The sequence below is a fragment of the Bufo bufo genome, chromosome 4 (assembly GCF_905171765.1).
Source record: "Bufo bufo chromosome 4, aBufBuf1.1, whole genome shotgun sequence".
NCBI classification, from domain to species: Eukaryota; Metazoa; Chordata; class Amphibia; order Anura; family Bufonidae; genus Bufo; species Bufo bufo.
In genome coordinates this window covers 182,224,153-182,242,123 of record NC_053392.1, presented here as the reverse complement: position 1 = coordinate 182,242,123, position 17,971 = coordinate 182,224,153, and the positions used below count along the sequence as shown (strand labels likewise).

General features: G+C 45.8%; 1 protein-coding gene across 2 annotated transcripts in view; it reads right to left on the bottom strand.

The window, feature by feature from the left end:
• Positions 1-17,971, bottom strand: part of MFSD1 (major facilitator superfamily domain containing 1) — a 53,100-nt gene that overhangs the window by 30,822 nt on the left and 4,307 nt on the right. For both annotated transcript variants that reach the window (XM_040428156.1, XM_040428157.1), the window contains exons 3-10: positions 17,149-17,261; positions 16,069-16,111; positions 14,368-14,435; positions 12,783-12,891; positions 7,227-7,329; positions 5,437-5,535; positions 1,138-1,249; positions 34-90 (exon numbers count right to left, since the gene is read on the bottom strand). In XM_040428156.1, the coding sequence (XP_040284090.1) occupies positions 34-90; positions 1,138-1,249; positions 5,437-5,535; positions 7,227-7,329; positions 12,783-12,891; positions 14,368-14,435; positions 16,069-16,111; positions 17,149-17,261 (704 nt within the window). The remainder of the gene's footprint in view (positions 1-33; positions 91-1,137; positions 1,250-5,436; positions 5,536-7,226; positions 7,330-12,782; positions 12,892-14,367; positions 14,436-16,068; positions 16,112-17,148; positions 17,262-17,971) is intronic.

Here is a 17,971-nt window from a genome sequence, read left to right as displayed (position 1 = left end):
GCACATACCCCCTCTATGTAAGTAAAGGCATACCTGTTTATGGCTCCTGCTTGAACAGGTGAAAATTGAAATTTTTCAATGAAGAAGACCCTATAGGAAAAAAAAAAAACACACAATGGGCCACATTAATAATGTCAAACGAATACTCTCAAATCCCTGAATATGTATTAGGTGTGACATTCGTAACAAGAAGTAGACAAAATGTCCCCAAAACAGAAGCGAGGAGAACTCCCCATGTCTTAACTGCCAGAATTGCTGTGATTAAGGCCTCATTCACACGACCGTTGTTTTATTCCGTGTCTGTTGTTCAGTTTTTCGTGATTTTCTGCGGACCCATTGACTTTCAATGGGTCCGTTGAAAACTTGGCTAATGCACAGTTTGCCATCCGCGTCAGTGATCCGTGGTTCCAGTCCGTCAAAAAAAATATTACCTGTCCTATTATTTTCGCGGAAAATTCAAGTCAATGGGACCGCTAAAAAAACACGGAGGCACACAAGATTGTCACCCACGTCCATTTTTTTCCTATCATTTGCATGGCAAACCTGTCTTAGATTGTTTTATTTGCTTTCCTTTATGTCTGGTGATCCTCCAAAAATAAAGGAAGACACACGGAAACAAAAACGGGAACGGATCACGGAACAACGGAACCCCATTTTGCAGACCGGAACACAACAACGGTCGTGTGCATGAGGCCTAAGAAGGATGTAGTGTGTAAGAGCTTTCATACATGTGATACTGGTCAGAATCATGTATTGTATGAAATGCCCTTGTGACAATCTGTATATTGGACAGACGTCTATACGGGTGAGGGTTAAGGAGCACAGATTATTAATAAATACAGGATATTCTAGTCTGTTTTACCCAAGCTCTTACACTTTTGCACCTTTCTGTACATGGATGGCTATCAACATCGAATTGAGGCTGCATCTACAGCGAGGGGCGGCGATGCATTCAAAGCTAATAGAAAGTTGGCAGCAATCCCCAAGTTAAAAGCATAGAAGACACCATCTCAAATAGTATAGGTTCCCAATAAGTGTAAAACAAATAAAAAAAATTAAAAATCTAACATGGACTTCCAATGATCTGACCCATGCTCAAATAGAAGGGAACTAAGTAAATACATAAGGTATACTTACTTTCCAAGGCCAATGAAAGGGAATACCGCAACATAATAGCAAACGCACACTAAAAATATCAACCAAAGGCTGAGAGAAAAGTCCTTGACATCAGTCAGCTTAATGACTTCCCCTGGGAAAAAGAAACAACATCTTTAGAAAGTGCTAATAAAATAGTGAGGACTTCAGGATCATATATCATCTGTCCTTCACCGGAGATATCCTATAAGACTGACAGCCATAGTAGAACTACACTTAGCTTCCCAGTCATGTCTGGGCTGCAATACTCAAAAGTTTAGACCGGGCTTTGACGGCAGAGGGGCGCTGCAACTTAGAGCGACGGCAGAGGGGCGCTGCAACTTAGAGCGACGGCAGAGGGGCGCTGCAACTTAGAGCGACGGCAGAGGGGCGCTGCAACTTAGAGCGACGGCAGAGGGGCGCTGCAACTTAGAGCGACGGCAGAGGGGCGCTGCAACTTAGAGCGATGGCAGAGGGGCGCTGCAACTTAGAGCGACGGCAGAGGGGCGCTGCAACTTAGAGCGACGGCAGAGGGGCGCTGCAACTTAGAGCGACGGCAGAGGGGCGCTGCAACTTAGAGCGACGGCAGAGGGGCGCTGCAACTTAGAGCGACACTGTAAAGGTTCCATATAATTTAACAGAAAAAGTTAGGGGGAGACTTATGAAGACTGGCATTTCTTACGCCAGTCTTGATCTATTGTGTCCTGGAGTGAATTGCACCTGAGTTATTAAGAGGCAGGTGGCTCCTAAAGAGTACATGTCAGCAGGTTCAACAGTATTAAACCAGACATACTAGCTGGCAGAGTTGATCCTGCTGATTACATGACACATGCCTTGTGAAAATCTGTTGCGGCATTAATGAGAAAAAAAAATAAAATAATGAATAATTTTTTTTATGGCCCGCACCGAGAAGCTGAGGACTTGGGGTGCACCAAGGAGCCAGGCCCTGCTCCCAAGTGCATTGAAGCCTTCATTTGCATAAAAAAAATTCTCTCAGGAATTCCACAAACTATTTTCATAAAATAGGCCCCTTTTTGATCAGCAGGATCAACCCTGATCATGTTGCCAGGTGCAATTGATTTAATAAATCAGGCACAGCTCTGGCCCTTGAACTATAAGGCTACATTCACACGACCGTATGTGTTTTGCGGTCCGCAAATTGCGGGTCCGCAACACACCAGCCCGGCACCCCCATTGAAATGCCTATTCTTGTCCGCAAGCTGCGAAGAAGAATAGGACATGGAAAAATAGAGAAATGAGGGGGCACTCTCAAAAGGGATCACTAGATATAATGCAGATATTTATTAATATTTTAAGAACATACCCTTAAAAATCATTAAAACATACATAAAACAATATGTGAACCGTCACTGGTGATGATCCTGACACCAACTCTAAATGTAAATAAGGGAATGCCAACAATATAAAACAATATAGTAGCAAGATGGATATCCCAATAAGAGTTCTGTTCCACAGAAGTGTAGGAATGGCACTAAAGCCAATGACGTTCAAGCAGTAGTGATACAGTCAGTACCGGCCCTGTGGCGCAGTCCTAATGGAGCGATGATAGTGTCAATGTCCCTTTATCCGATATTCTCGACATACAGAGGTGTGTGATAAGTTGGAGACTGAACTCCAGTACTTACAGTCTCTTGTCGCTTGCGATGTTCCGGTCTTACCCTTCCTGGCTGACTCTCCGCAGCGCTGATTTTCCAGGTGGCCGTACACTCACAGCGTCCCGCGTAGTGTGCTCGGCCAAGACGTGGCGTCCCACGTGACCTGGTAGTCTAGGGTGCCGGCTGGACGCTGAGCTGACGTCACTGGTATGCGACTTGAGCTCCGGTTCAGTGCCGGAGAAGAATCTCGTATGTCAATATCTTTAGAGTGAAGAGCTTTCTTATTCTTTTCCGGAATCCACGCTCACTCTGTCTTTGCCAGACGCGTTTCAGGGTCATACACCCCTTCCTCAGTGGCCAACTGAGTGAGTGGATTCTCACTCCTTATATATGAGTTTTTACCTTTCCCACAATCCCACTTTTCTGGGCTTCTCCTAATAAGTGGGATGGATTACATTGTTGCTTGCTTGTATCACTATTCGTAGCATAAAACATATTTAAATGAAGGTTATAACCATAAATAACATCCCATACATTTATTAACAATAAAAACAGGTTCATGGAGAAGACTCACGGTCAGAATGACATTTTGGAGAAAACCGCATAAAAAACGCATCTAAAACGCAATCAGTGTGAACTGCGTTTTATGTGCGGTTCCAATATTTTGATGCTATACAGGGTCTTAAGATGAAGCCTATCCATGTGTATTATTTTGGCATGTATCAATTGGTGGTTTTCTTGCCATATTCATTGATTGTATTTGGGAGGAGCCTTCCAGTGGGGAGGGGAGATCACAGCGCCGATAGTCGGCAAACTGCGATGTCCCATCCCCACCGGACGACCCCCCAATATTCACAGAAACCCAAACACCTCCATCTCGGCATTGAGGCCTCTGGGAACAATAGTGTCATATTCGAAGATTCTGCGGGAATTCTGCACACATGTCTAGACAAGAATCCCGCAGAATCTTCGAATATGACACTATTGTTCCCAGAGGCCTCAATGCCGAGATGGAGGTGTTTGGGTTTCTGTGAATATTGGGGGGTCGTCCGGTGGGGATGGGACATCGCAGTTTGCCGACTATCGGCGCTGTGATCTCCCCTCCCCACTGGAAGGCTCCTCCCAAATACAATCAATGAATATGGCAAGAAAACCACTAATTGATACATGCCAAAATAATACACATGGATAGGCTTCATCTTAAGACCCTGTATAGCATCAAAATATTGGAACCGCACATAAAACGCAGTTCACACTGATTGCGTTTTAGATGCGTTTTTGATGCGGTTTTCTCCAAAATGTCATTCTGACCGTGAGTCTTCTCCATGAACCTGTTTTTATTGTTAATAAATGTATGGGATGTTATTTATGGTTATAACCTTCATTTAAATATGTTTTATGCTACGAATAGTGATACAAGCAAGCAACAATGTAATCCATCCCACTTATTAGGAGAAGCCCAGAAAAGTGGGATTGTGGGAAAGGTAAAAACTCATATATAAGGAGTGAGAATCCACTCACTCAGTTGGCCACTGAGGAAGGGGTGTATGACCCTGAAAAGCGTCTGGCAAAGACAGAGTGAGCGTGGATTCCGGAAAAGAATAAGAAAGCTCTTCACTCTAAAGATATTGACATACGAGATTCTTCTCCGGCACTGAACCGGAGCTCAAGTCGCATACCAGTGACGTCAGCTCAGCGTCCAGCCGGCACCCTAGACTACCAGGTCACGTGGGACGCCACGTCTTGGCCGAGCACACTACGCGGGACGCTGTGAGTGTACGGCCGCCTGGAAAATCAGCGCTGCGGAGAGTCAGCCAGGAAGGGTAAGACCGGAACATCGCAAGCGACAAGAGACTGTAAGTACTGGAGTTCAGTCTCCAACTTATCACACACCTCTGTATGTCCAGAATATCGGATAAAGGGACATTGACACTATCATCGCTCTATTAGGACTGCGCCACAGGGCCGGTACTGACTGTATCACTACTGCTTGAACGTCATTGGCTTTAGTGCCATTCCTACCCTTCTGTGGAACAGAACTCTTATTGGGATATCCATCTTGCTACTATATTGTTTTATATTGTTGGCATTCCCTTATTTACATTTAGAGTTGGTGTCAGGATCATCACCAGTGACGGTTCACATATTGTTTTATGTATGTTTTAATGATTTTTAAGGGTATGTTCTTAAAATATTAATAAATATCTGCATTATATCTAGTGATCCCTTTTGAGAGTGCCCCCTCATTTCTCTATTTTTCCATTTTCTCTCTTGGGTCCTGAGGGTAGGACCGGAGGGTGAGCACCTATCCATACGCAACGGGGGTGAGCCGCTGTACGCTTCACGTTTTTTTTAAGAATAGGACATGCTCTATCTTTTTGCGGAGCTGCGGACCCAAAATCGGGGACGCGCACCGCAAAATGCGGATGCGGACAGCACACTGTGTGCTGTCCGCATCCATTCCGTCCTCATAGAGAATGAATGGGTCCGTACTCGTTCCGCAAAATTGCGGAACGGATGCGGACCCATTTTGCGGTCGTGTGAATGGAGCCTAAAACTTTGCAGTTTCTGGCATTATTATAGGAAATCTGGTGGGCAGCTGGAGGCTCATCCCCCTCCCACTAAGCCCTTTTGGAAAAGTGTTGAGAAACTGAAAAATTTGCAAATATGGCAAAACATGACTTACCAGTTTCTCCTTGTTCTTTGTTGAGTATTCTTTCTGCTCGCCTATCCAGATAACCAAGTATTAATGCGCACATCAGTGAAAAAAAACACGTTAGTCCGCCTGCAACAGAAACACAAAATGTAAGGACCCCAGTTCAAACCTAACATCACACAAGCGCTTCATGTGTAATGCTGCTTACAAATGATCCACCGTGATCCTGAAAAACTTCTGACATTTCAGAATCCAGAAATGTGGTCAATCTGATAACTAGCTTCCAGGAGAAAACTACATAATGAGCGTAGATTTCGGAAGACCAGAAGCAGAAAACTGAGTAAAAATCCCATCAGTCACAGGTTTAGAATTATATTTGAGACTGCATTTTTTGGGCTCACTCTTAGAGGGCATCCACACCAGTTTTTTGTAGACTTCTGCCAGAATGCTATCCACAGCAGCTCAGGACGAAAACCGCTGCTGCATAAACCAACATTGCTGCTGGGATTGCCGCAGGTCTGCTGCTGCTTTTAACCTTTGCACTGCAGAGTCTAACTTTTGCCCAGACTGCTTGTTTAAAAATTATTACTCAATAAAGAATATATCCATTATTAAAAAAAAAAAAAAAAAAAAAAAAAAAAAATGAATAGCACAATACTTCTCAAATTATCACCATATTTCACATTTCAAACTGAATACAATATTAGACAGATATCTTAGACTTGGTGAGGCCGGTGTTCTTACTTTGATAACCACATTGCTCAGCACAAAGCAAGATGTAGGCTCCCTAGTTCAGCAGTGAGAGCTTGGGGGTATCAGGCATATTTATGGTGCAGATTGTGGAGCAAAGGTCTTTTGTGCCGCAATCTGCGATTTTTCCCTGCTCACGCCAGGTATAAAAAAGTGACATGTCATATTTTTTTTGCGGTGCGGACTGACCACGGACCCATTCAAGTTGAATGGGTCCAGCCCGCTGCACGGATGCTGCCCGTGAATTGGGGGCCGCAATTGCGGTCCCCAATGCACGGAACGGCCGCACAACGGCCGTGTGCATGAGGCCTTCGAAGCGGTGGTGGATCCGCCAAAGGTATGTAGAGGCCAGAGCCGCTGCTGCTTCTCCCTGTGCACGGATGAAAACATCCGGTGTCGGGGAGAGCAGCCAATGGCAGGCGGCGACAAGTGTGCAGGGAGCAGCGGCGGCGCTGGGACCGGGGTAAGTATATTCCATGTGGGGTGCCCGGCACATGATGGGACATTTTATACTCTTGGAGAACCCCTTTAAAGTGAACCTGTCATCACCTTTATGCTGCCCATACTAATGGCAGAATAAAGTAGAGACAGGTGAGTTGATTTCAGCATTCTGTCATTTATAAGTTAAAAGTAAGTGGTTGCCAAGAACCAACATCACAATCATTGCAGACTGGGCCTGGAAAAGAGTCCCGGCCACCTGAGAAGAGTCCTGGTTATTCATGACTTCTTGCTCACCTGCTGATGCCTGACTTCTACCTAGTTTTCTCCCTTTCTCTCTAGAAGAGAACTGCCAATCATCAGCAGATGGGTGAGAGAGCAGGAGACTATAATAACCAGGACTCTTCTCAGGTAGATTTGACTCTTTTCAAGGCCTGGGCTGCAATCATTATGATGCTGGTTCTCAGCAACCACTTACTATTAGCTCATGAGTGACACACGCTGAAATCAGCATTTCTGTCACTACTTCATACTGCCCTCAGTACGGTCAGCAGAAAGTTGATGACAGGTTCCCCTTAAGTCCCAAACAAAGACGACCATATGCTGTGTATTTTATAAAAGAAAAGATTTACCAATCATGAGGGTTATGCCAAGTGTTGTATGACCAGCAGAGCCCATAGCATCCTTTATCCGCTCATACACCAGTCCCATGATGTTCATGTTTACAGTACTGCCCTGAAACAAAAAGGACACCATTTAAAAGGTTGATTTATTAAGACTGGAAGAACACCGAGTAGTGTGCTTTACGTATCTCCACTAAGTACATACCTATTGGAGAATACAGTCAATGCTACGGAAGACCTGGAATGTGTCTCAACAGGAAAGTAGCAGAAAGCTTAAAGGGAATGTGTCATCAGAAAATGACCTATTGTTTAAATCATGTTGTTTATGGTAAATACATTTTAAAGAATTTTTGGTGGTTATTTTTAATTTTCCATGTCAATATCTATATTTAAACAAAAACTATTAAAGGGATTCTGTCACCAGATTTAAAGGGGTATTCCCATTTGTTTAATCAATTTATTCTATTAAATGTCCCCCAATAAATTTTTACTAAATATATATAATAAAAAAAAAAAAAAAACTATTTCAGGCTGATGGGGGGGGGGGGGGGGGGCAGCTATTTCAGGCTGATGGGGGGGGGGGGCAGCTATTTCAGGCTGATGGGGGGGGGGGCAGCTATTTCAGGCTGATGGGGGGGGGGGGCTATTTCAGGCTGATGGGGGGGGGGGGCTATTTCAGGCTGATGGGGGGGGGGGGCTATTTCAGGCTGATGGGGGGGGGGGGCTATTTCAGGCTGATGGGGGGGGGGCTATTTCAGGCTGATGGGGGGGGGGGGCTATTTCAGGCTGATGGGGGGGGGGGCTATTTCAGGCTGATGGGGGGGGGGGCTATTTCAGGCTGATGGGGGGGGGGCTATTTCAGGCTGATGGGGGGGGCTATTTCAGGCTGATGGGGGGGGGCTATTTCAGGCTGATGGGGGGGGGGGCTATTTCAGGCTGATGGGGGGGGGCTATTTCAGGCTGATGGGGGGGGGCTATTTCAGGCTGGTGGGGGGGGGGCTATTTCAGGCTGATGGGGGGGGCTATTTCAGGCTGATGGGGGGGGCTATTTCAGGCTGATGGGGGGGGGCTATTTCAGGCTGATGGGGGGGGGCTATTTCAGGCTGATGGGGGGGGGCTATTTCAGGCTGATGGGGGGGGGGGTATTTCAGGCTGATGGGGGGGGCTATTTCAGGCTGATGGGGGGGGCTATTTCAGGCTGATGGGGGGGGGCTATTTCAGGCTGATGGGGGGGGCTATTTCAGGCTGATGGGGGGGGGGCTATTTCAGGCTGATGGGGGGGGGGCTATTTCAGGCTGATGGGGGGGGGGCTATTTCAGGCTGATGGGGGGGGGGCTATTTCAGGCTGATGGGGGGGGGCTATTTCAGGCTGATGGGGGGGGGCTTTTTCAGGCTGATGGGGGGGGGCTATTTCAGGCTGATGGGGGGGGGGCTATTTCAGGCTGATGGGGGGGGGGCTATTTCAGGCTGATGGGGGGGCTATTTCAGGCTGATGGGGGGCTATTTCAGGCTGATGGGGGGAATATTTGAGGCTGATGGGGGGGGGATATTTGAGGCTGATGGGGGGGGGTATTTGAGGCTGATGGGGGGGGGGGGATATTTGAGGCTGATGGGGGGGAATATTTGAGGCTGATGGGGGGGAATATTTGAGGCTGATGGGGGGGAATATTTGAGGCTGATGGGGGGGAATATTTGAGGCTGATGGGGGGGAATATTTGAGGCTGATGCGGGGGAATATTTGAGGCTGATGCGGGGGAATATTTGAGGCTGATGGGGGGGAATATTTGAGGCTGATGGGGGCTATTTGAGGCTGATGGGGGCTATTTGAGGCATATGGGGGCTATTTGAGGCATATGGGGGCTGATGGGGGGCTATTTGAGGCATATGGGGGCTGATGGGGGGGCTATTTGAGGCATATGGGGGGCTATTTGAGGCATATGGGGGCTGATGGGGGGCTATTTGAGGCATATGGGGGCTGATGGGGGGCTATTTGAGGCATATGGGGGCTGATGGGGGGCTATTTGAGGCATATGGGGGCTGATGGGGGGCTATTTGAGGCATATGGGGGCTGATGGGGGGCTATTTGAGGCATATGGGGGCTGATGGGGGGGCTATTTGAGGCATATGGGGGGCTATTTGAGGCATATGGGGGCTGATGGGGGGCTATTTGAGGCATATGGGGGCTGTATGAGGCGGTTTGATGCATATTGGGGGCTGTTTGATGCATATTGGGGGCTGTTTGATGCATATTGGGGGCTGATCGGGGCTGTTTGAGGCATATGGGTGGGGCTGTTTGAGGCATATGGGTGGGGCTGTTTGAGGCATATGGGGGCTGATGGATGTGGCAGAGCTGAATATGCTGCTGTTCAGCCATAGTTCTAGTGGGGAAGGGAATAGACAGATGTAGCAGAGCTGTATATGTTGCGGGTCAGCATCAATGCAGGTGGAAGCGAGAAACTGATGTAGCAGAGCTGTATATGTTGCGGGTCAGCATCAATGCTGGTGGAAGAAAGAAACATGTAGCAAAGCTTAATATGCGGCTGTTCTGACACAGTGCTGGTTGGAGAGATAAACAGAAAGATGTAGCAGAGCTGTATATGTAACTTTTCAGACCCAGTGCTAGCGGAGGAGTAGAATAAAGATGTAGCAGGGCTGTATAGGAAGCCATTCAGCCTAAGTGATGTTAGGGGACTGGAGAAGACACATGTAGCTGAGCTGTATATGCATCTATAAAGATACATAGTGTAAGGTTTATACACAACTGGAGTACAGCAGTAAGGGAAACAAATCTGCATCAGTGCTGGGGGGTGGGGGTTGGTCAAGCTTTTGAGCTAATGTATAATATGGAATTATAGTTTTTGATGCACAGAATGGGTTTGTAAAAGATCAGACTTAGATTTTGTGTGTAAAACTGCAGAACAGCCACGTGTTACTGTACACTGAGCTCACTTCACATGGCTCTCTGTTGATCATTCCCCTCATACACACTGCAGGCTGCCAGACTGATGAGTCATACTCTTCACATGAACTAGCAGCAGGACTCAGCTCTCAGAGTGATGTCATAAGGAGGTGTGGCCGGCCTTCACTCTAGCTGCCTAAGCCCGCCCAGCCTTAGCTGCAGGAAACCAGGAAGTGAATTCTGCTGTAACTGCAGCTCAGGCTGATTTAGCAAGATGGGAATATCCCTTTAACCCTATTTAGCTGGCTGACAGTGATGTGCTAATATCAGCTAAACCTAACTAGCCTATTCCTACTTTTATCTATGCCCCCTTTACGCCAGAAATCTAACTTTTATAATATGCTAATTAGCCTCTAGGAGCAGGCTGCCAGCTTCCTCACCGCGCCTGCGCCGAAAACTGAACGGCGCGAGATTTCACCAGAGCAGAGGGCTGACAGACAGATGCGAGCGCTGCCTGGTCCTGTCAATCAGGACTTGGAGGGAGGTGACAAGGGTGGGAGAACGGAGCCTCTAGGAGCAGGAACAACGCCCCCCTGCTCCTATAGGCTAATTAGCATATTATAAAAGTTAGATTTCTGGCGTAACGGGGGCATAGATGAAAGTAGGAATAGGCTAGTTAGGTTTAGCTGACATTAGCACATCACTAATGTCAGCTAGCTTAATAGGGTTAAATCTGGTGACAGAATCCCTTTAAATCCTGCAGTTTTTACAGTGGCCACGTCTTGAACTGTACAGATCACTTTACTGCAGTTATCTCTTTATCATCACAGATAGATTGGTTGGGGTCCTGCCGATCAGCCGTTTGAGGAAGCCGCTGCACTCACCGGAGCTCCTCACAGCTTAACAAGCACAGCTCTGTACATTGTATAGCGGCTGTGCTTTGTATCGCAGATCAGCCCCATAGAGTGTGACTGGAGTGACGGTGTGCTAGACCAGCACTCTGGTGTGGATTCCAGCAGTGGGGTCCTCATTGATCAGACACTTATTACCTATCTGCAAGATAGGTGATAAGTTTCAATTTCTGGCCAACTCCTTCATATATACCATATTCGCAACTAGAAAGCAAAGTTCCTTTAAGGGCTCATGCACACGACAGTATAGCTTTTTCAGTGTTTTGCGGTCCTTTTTCTATGGATCCGTTGTTTCATTTTTTGTTTTCGTTGTGTTTCCATTTCTTTTCCGTATGCCATATACAGTATACAGTAATTACATAGAAAAAATTGGGCTGGGCATAACATTTTCAATAGATGGTTCCGCAAAAACGGAACGGATACGGAAGACATACGGATGCATTTCCGTATGTGTTCCGTTTTGCGGACCCATTGACTTGAAAAGAGCCAAGCACCGTGATTTGCAGACAAGAATAGGACATGTTCTATCTTTTCACGGTACGGAAATACTGAAACGGAATGCACACGGAGACACTTCAGTTTTTTTTGCTGAACCATTGAAATGAATGGTTCAGTATATGTACCGCATACTGAACTCAAAAAACGGACAGTATACTGAACGCAAAATACTGTCGTGTGCATGAGCCTTTACAAAAGATATTTGTGTGTGTAAAGTGGCAGTGACAACTGAAGACTTCAGTGTTCCATATAAAAAAGAAGAATTCTGCTTGCAGCACTGGCCTTCGGGTAAGGCTACTTTCACACTGGCGTTTTGGCTTTCCGTTTGTAAGCTCCATTCAGGGCTCTCACAAGCGTCCAAAACGGATCAGTTTTGCCCTAATGCATTCTGAATGGAAAAGGATCCGTTCAGAATGCATCAGTTTGTCTCTGTTCCGTCTCCATTCCGCTCTGGAGGCGGACACCAAAACGCTGCTTGCAGCGTTTTGGTGTCCGCCTGACAATGCTTTCACTGACACAATATGGCACAAGAGAAAACGGATCCGTCCCCCATTGACTTTCAATGGCGTTCAAGACTGATCCGTTTGGCTATGTTAAAGATATTACAAACGAGTGTGAAAGTAGCCTAAATGAGACTGAAGTCAAATGGTTGATCCCATTGTATGGTGGTCTAAGATGGTAATTTGCTGAGAGCTCTTGCTGCTGGCCTTTAATGAATAGGCGCTCAGGGTAATTGAGGTACCTGCATTAGTAAAGGTCTAGAAATGTACTTTCAAGTAGTTGCAATTGCTGTAACATTAATAAGGGAATTTCTTAGGTATTATATGTTGCTGTGCTGACCAATATAATGCTTTGGGCAGTCATATTCAGAAGAACCACCAGACAGAATGGTGGCTGTCCTGCATGACCACTGCTGTAGAGCAGATACGAGGTGGTTGGGATGGAAGCTGCTGCATATGCATCCCTATGTGCTCTCCCATTGTCTCAGCCAACGCTTTTACCTATATTGTGCAAGTACGGCCACCGTTCCTGGATTGCAGGGTGGTCTGTAACCATGGAAACGAGCAGTGTATAATGTGATGAAAAATGAATCCAGCCAGCAAAGGAGGCAATATGGACAATCACAGTACATTAGTAAGTGGCTTGTATTCAGTTTCTCTACCTGATAAGCGGGACGACCCCTTTAATCACAGGTATACTGATTATAGTGTGTACGCTGATCAATAAGCTAGTGATGGTCTGATTCACTGAACTCACCACTCGGGCCATGCTGAGCTGCAATCCGAACACCAGGTTCAGCTCCTTTCCTTTGAACCAGCTTACAGCATATGTATTCTGCGCAACAGCAAGCGATTCCCCACCAATCCTGAAAGAAACATTGGACGTGAACACTACAGTTGTGGAGCTTTTCATACTAAGGCTGCATTCACACGTCCGTGGTGTGCTGCGGACCCGCAAATTGCGGGTCCGCAACACACCAGCCCGGCACCTCCATAGAAATGCCTATTCTTGTCCGCAAGCTGCGGACAAGAATAGGACATGCTCTATCTTTTTGCGGAGCTGCGGACCCAAAGATCGGGGCCGCGCACCGCAAATGCGGACAGTACACTGTGTGCTGTCCGCATCCATTCCGTCCCCATAGAGAATGAATGGGTCCGCAACCTTTCCACAGAATTGCGGCTCGGATGCGGACCCATTTTGCGGACGTGTGAATGGAGCCTAAAGAGGAATATTCTTCTTCTACCCAGTGCAGGTATAGTACAGCTGGAATCACACAGGCAGATTGTGAGCCAAAGCCAGGTATGGATCCAAAACTAAGAAGAAGTATACAGGAGAGATCGACACTTCTCTTTTGTATCTTCTTATGCCTTTCACTCAAAAAACTGAAATAAATTCCACTACATTACGATTCCAACATACGATGGAGAAAACATATTACTAGAATTTATACCATTAAACCGTTCCTACTTTACAACACTTTTTATGCTGCAGCGGCAATGCAGTGTGAATCCGTGTAACACGTGGCCGCTGCTGTCCGCTGCTCTCAAATCTAACTCAAAGAGGTAGGGTCCCATTACGACAATTAGCCCATTAAATGAGTGGTCCGGGAGTTGTTAAAGGGAACCCGTCACCCACTTTAACTCCCCACAACCAAAAGCCAATTCTGCTTATACTTATTATCTACTTGGTGAGCCTCAAATTGACCTTGCCAGTTGCCCCCTTACTGTGTAATTCATTGCCAAAATCTGCCTACCCTATATGTAAATGGCCTGAGATGAGCCCTACTTCCTTTATAAACAATGGGAGGCTGACAACACATGGGCCCCAAGACGGTCTAGTGCGAACCTATATCACCTATTAGTTAGTTTACTTTGCTTTGGAATTGTGGCACACATTGTAGCATCTTAAAGGGAATCTATCACCCCGATATTAGACCATTATCTACAGTAATACAACATACTGCAGATCACTATTGTTTTATTTCCCTACCGCCCCTGGTTACCCAGTGTCCATCAGTGCTCTAAGCTGTACTGAAACACACCGTCAGGACTGCTGTGCATGCGCACATGAGTGCTCTCCATTGTGTTAGCATAGCACAGCAGTCCTGTAATTCAGTGTAGCGGTTGAGTGTTGAAAGTGGTAGGAAAATAAAAAATTGTGATCTGGAGTCCTTATCTGCAGTACTCATGTATTACTGCAGATAACAGTCCAACATCGGGGGGACAGATGCCCCTTTCCAGTAAGCTACACCCTTTAACACTAAACCACACCTGTTCATCAATAAATCTGCCCCAATGGGTTGTGCTAAAAACACACAATTTTGAAATTGATATCTGCTCACCCAAATACTAGTCGACCAGCTTCCATTAGCCAGAAAGCATTGAAGAGGGCACCTGCCGCAAATATGACCTGAAAGGTAGAATTCAGAAGTGCTATGAAGATGTATACATACAGTATTAAAGGGATTCTGCAGTTTGTTTAAACTGATGATCTATCCTCTGGATAGATCATCAGCATCTGATCGATGGGGATCCGACATCTGGGACCCCCGCCGATCAGCTGTTTGAGAAGGCAGCGGCGCTCTAGCTTCCCACTGTTTACCGCTGGCCCAGTGACGTCACGACTTGTATTAACTGGCCTGGGCGGGGCTAAGCTCCATTCAAGTGAACGGAGCTAAGCCCCGCCCAGGCCAGTGATACTAGTCGTGACGTCACTGGGCCAGCAGTAAACAGCGAGAAGGCCGCGGCGCTGCTAGAGCGCCGCTGGCTTCTCAAACAGCTGATCGGCGGGAGTCCCAGATGTCAGATCCCCATCGATCAGATGCTGATGATCTATCCAGAGGATAGATCATCAGTTTAAACAAACTGCAGAACCCTTTTAAAGAAACAGTGAGCATCCTTTTCTGACTGCTTAAATATAAAGGATATTAAGATTATAATTTGTCTCATATGTCACGTGGCGTGACTGTACATGGTCAGAAGCCAGCTGTTACATGGCAGCGAACTGCATTGTAGAAAATCCTGTGTACCATATACGGCACAGAGGCTCATGCTTATACGGTATACGGAGTCTGGATTTTTGTGATGTTCTTCAATGGAGCCATGTTTGACTCTGGCCTGATGAAGCAATTCTCTATTTTCATTTTCTGTTCACATAGCCGTATAAGGGATTGTTTTATGTGGGATTATATTAGAAAGTCGTACTTTCTAAAGGAACCCTGTAATATTGCAAACAATGTAGTGGCAAGTGGTGTGGAATTGGAAATAAAAATTTGATTCCAACTTAGTTTTATGGGTTTCGTTTTTATGGCATTCCCTTTGTGGTAAAACTGATCTGTGACCTTCACGCTCTGGGTCAATATGATTACAGCAATACCACATTTTCATAGTTTTTCTTGTGTTTTAATACTAGAAATTTTTTTACATATCCATATGATACTGAATACAGCTGAATCTCTGGGGAATTTAGTTCATGAGGAGACATGAAGTACAGAGAGGACTGCAGACAAGTGCTGCTGCCCATTAGTCACAAGCTCACCTCCTCATAAACTCCATTCCTACAGAGATTCAGCTGAAGATCTTATCAGCTGTATTCCGTATCATAATCCCTGACAAGTAGAGCAGAGAGGAGAAGAGGCAGCTCTTTACCTTAGTGCTGTGAAGTAACTTGTCATCATGTGCGATTAGGACAGGTTTTGTGTGTACTAATAGGACAGCGGCCATTTTATTTCTTCTTATGATTGCTCCCCAGACACAACAAGCCATTATAACTAATAAAAAGTATTTGGCAATATATTTATAATAACGTAATATTTAAGTATTTTCAGAAATTTCTTAATTTTTTTAATTCCTGGGGAACACATTTAAAGAACCGACATCAGCCATATGCGTGTAGCCATCGCTATGCGTACCATAGAGGCTGCAAGGAGCAGCAGTGTACATGAGTGACTGACACATCATTCAAAATAGGGGATGCAGGACTCCCGTTCTCATGATCCGTGAGGGAAAACATTATTATTATTATTATTACTACTACTACTTACCTGCCCTGCACAGACAAACAGGCTGAATATAATAGTTCCTAACCTGTAAATAGAAAACAAAATATTTCAAATGATCATTTCTGCATATTTAAATATATAGGGGGTCATTTATCAAACTGGGGTAAAGTGGAACTGGCTTAGTTACCCATAGCAATCAGATTCCTCCTTACATTTTCCAAAGGAGCTGTCCAAAATGAATCCGACTGGTTGCTATGGGCAACTAAGCCAGTTCTACTTTACACCAGTTTGATAAATGACCCCATAATGCTTCAATATTACCTATCTGTGAGTGTTTCTAAGAGTCAGTTAAAGGGGTTTTCCGAGAGTTTTTTTTTATACTGATGATGTATCCTCAGGATAGATCAGTATCTGACCAGTGGGGGTCCGACACCCGGCAACCCCACAGATCAGCTGTTTGAGAAGGCATCGGTGCTTGCAGTAACGCCGCTGCCTTCTATCAGCTCACCAAGCACAGCGCTGTACACTGACCAGCAGCTGTTTTTGGTATTGCATCTCAGCTGCATTCACCTCAATGGGGCTGGGCTGCACATAGACCAGAGATGCTCAACCTGCGGCCCTCTAGATGTTACAAAACTACAACTCCCAGCATGCCTGGACAGCTTACAGCTATTAGCCTATGGCAGGGCATGGTGGGAGGGCCGCAGGTTGAGCATCCCTGACCTAGACCAATGAACTTGGCATCACTTGGTCTAGGGAAAGCTGAAGATGGCCGCACGATACTGCGCGTGCCGATGCCTCCTGAAACAGCTGATCAGCGGGGTCCCCATTTGTCAGACCCCCACCGATCAGACACGTGGCACTATCCAGAATATAGGTCATCAGTAAAAAAAAAACTCCCAGAAAACCCCTTTAAAATGAATGTGCACTCTAGGAATAGGAGTTACAGTCACCATAAACATGCATACCATGTAGCTTCTTGAGGATGGATGGAATAAAGTATTAACTCCGATGTATTGCTTCTAAATCCCATTTAAGAAGCTAAACCTCACCTCCTTAAGTACAATACCAAAGAATAAGAAAAGAAGAAACATTGTGTAAGAGTTCTTAAAAATAACATACCGAATTCCAAACACTCGGTCAATGAGAAACCCTCCAAAGAAGCAAAGTACGACATTGGGCCAGGAATAAAAGGCATACAACTGCATGAAATTCGCTGTGTTCACCTTCATGTCCTACGGAAAGAAAAGAAAATACATTTCAAAAATTGTAAAAGCAAACATGGTAAATATAGCAAACTGTTGATTTATTGCCCATGGAATAACGATACTGTAGCATCTTTACATAAAGCTCTATGTGGTTCCGTTCCCCAGCTATTGCTCCTGGGCGTTATGGCTTCCCTTTTACGGTCTCACACTGGCAGCACTGATGGGCAGGAGCACACACTCACTTGGTAACACCCAGTAGAATACTATTCAGAAACGTCTAGTAGCAATAGCAGAGGATCAACACAATATAGAGTTAGAAGAAAAGAGGATGCGGAATCATTAATGCATGAGGAATAGAATTCAGTAGTAACACAGACCCATCAGGCGCGGGGACAGGTCCTCTGTAACCCCTTGAGACGCAGCAATTTTCCTTTTTGGTTCCATTTTTAAATCCCTGCCTTCCTGGAGCCATAACTTGATATTTATTCTCCTGTTCATATAGCATATGAGGCTGTGCGGGACAGGTTGTACTTTCTAACGGCACCATTTAATATTGCATATGATGTTGTGCGCCATAGGAAGTGTGCTATTAAAAGCCACGGAGCCTTCAGAAGGCCCAAAGCGGTCATACCAACCAAACTCAGCACGGGGAAGCCGTTCGGACCCCAGGAGCACAGCGCTCCTGGAAAAAAATCTCTCAGATGCCATGTCGAAACTGACCCCGGCATCTGAAGGGT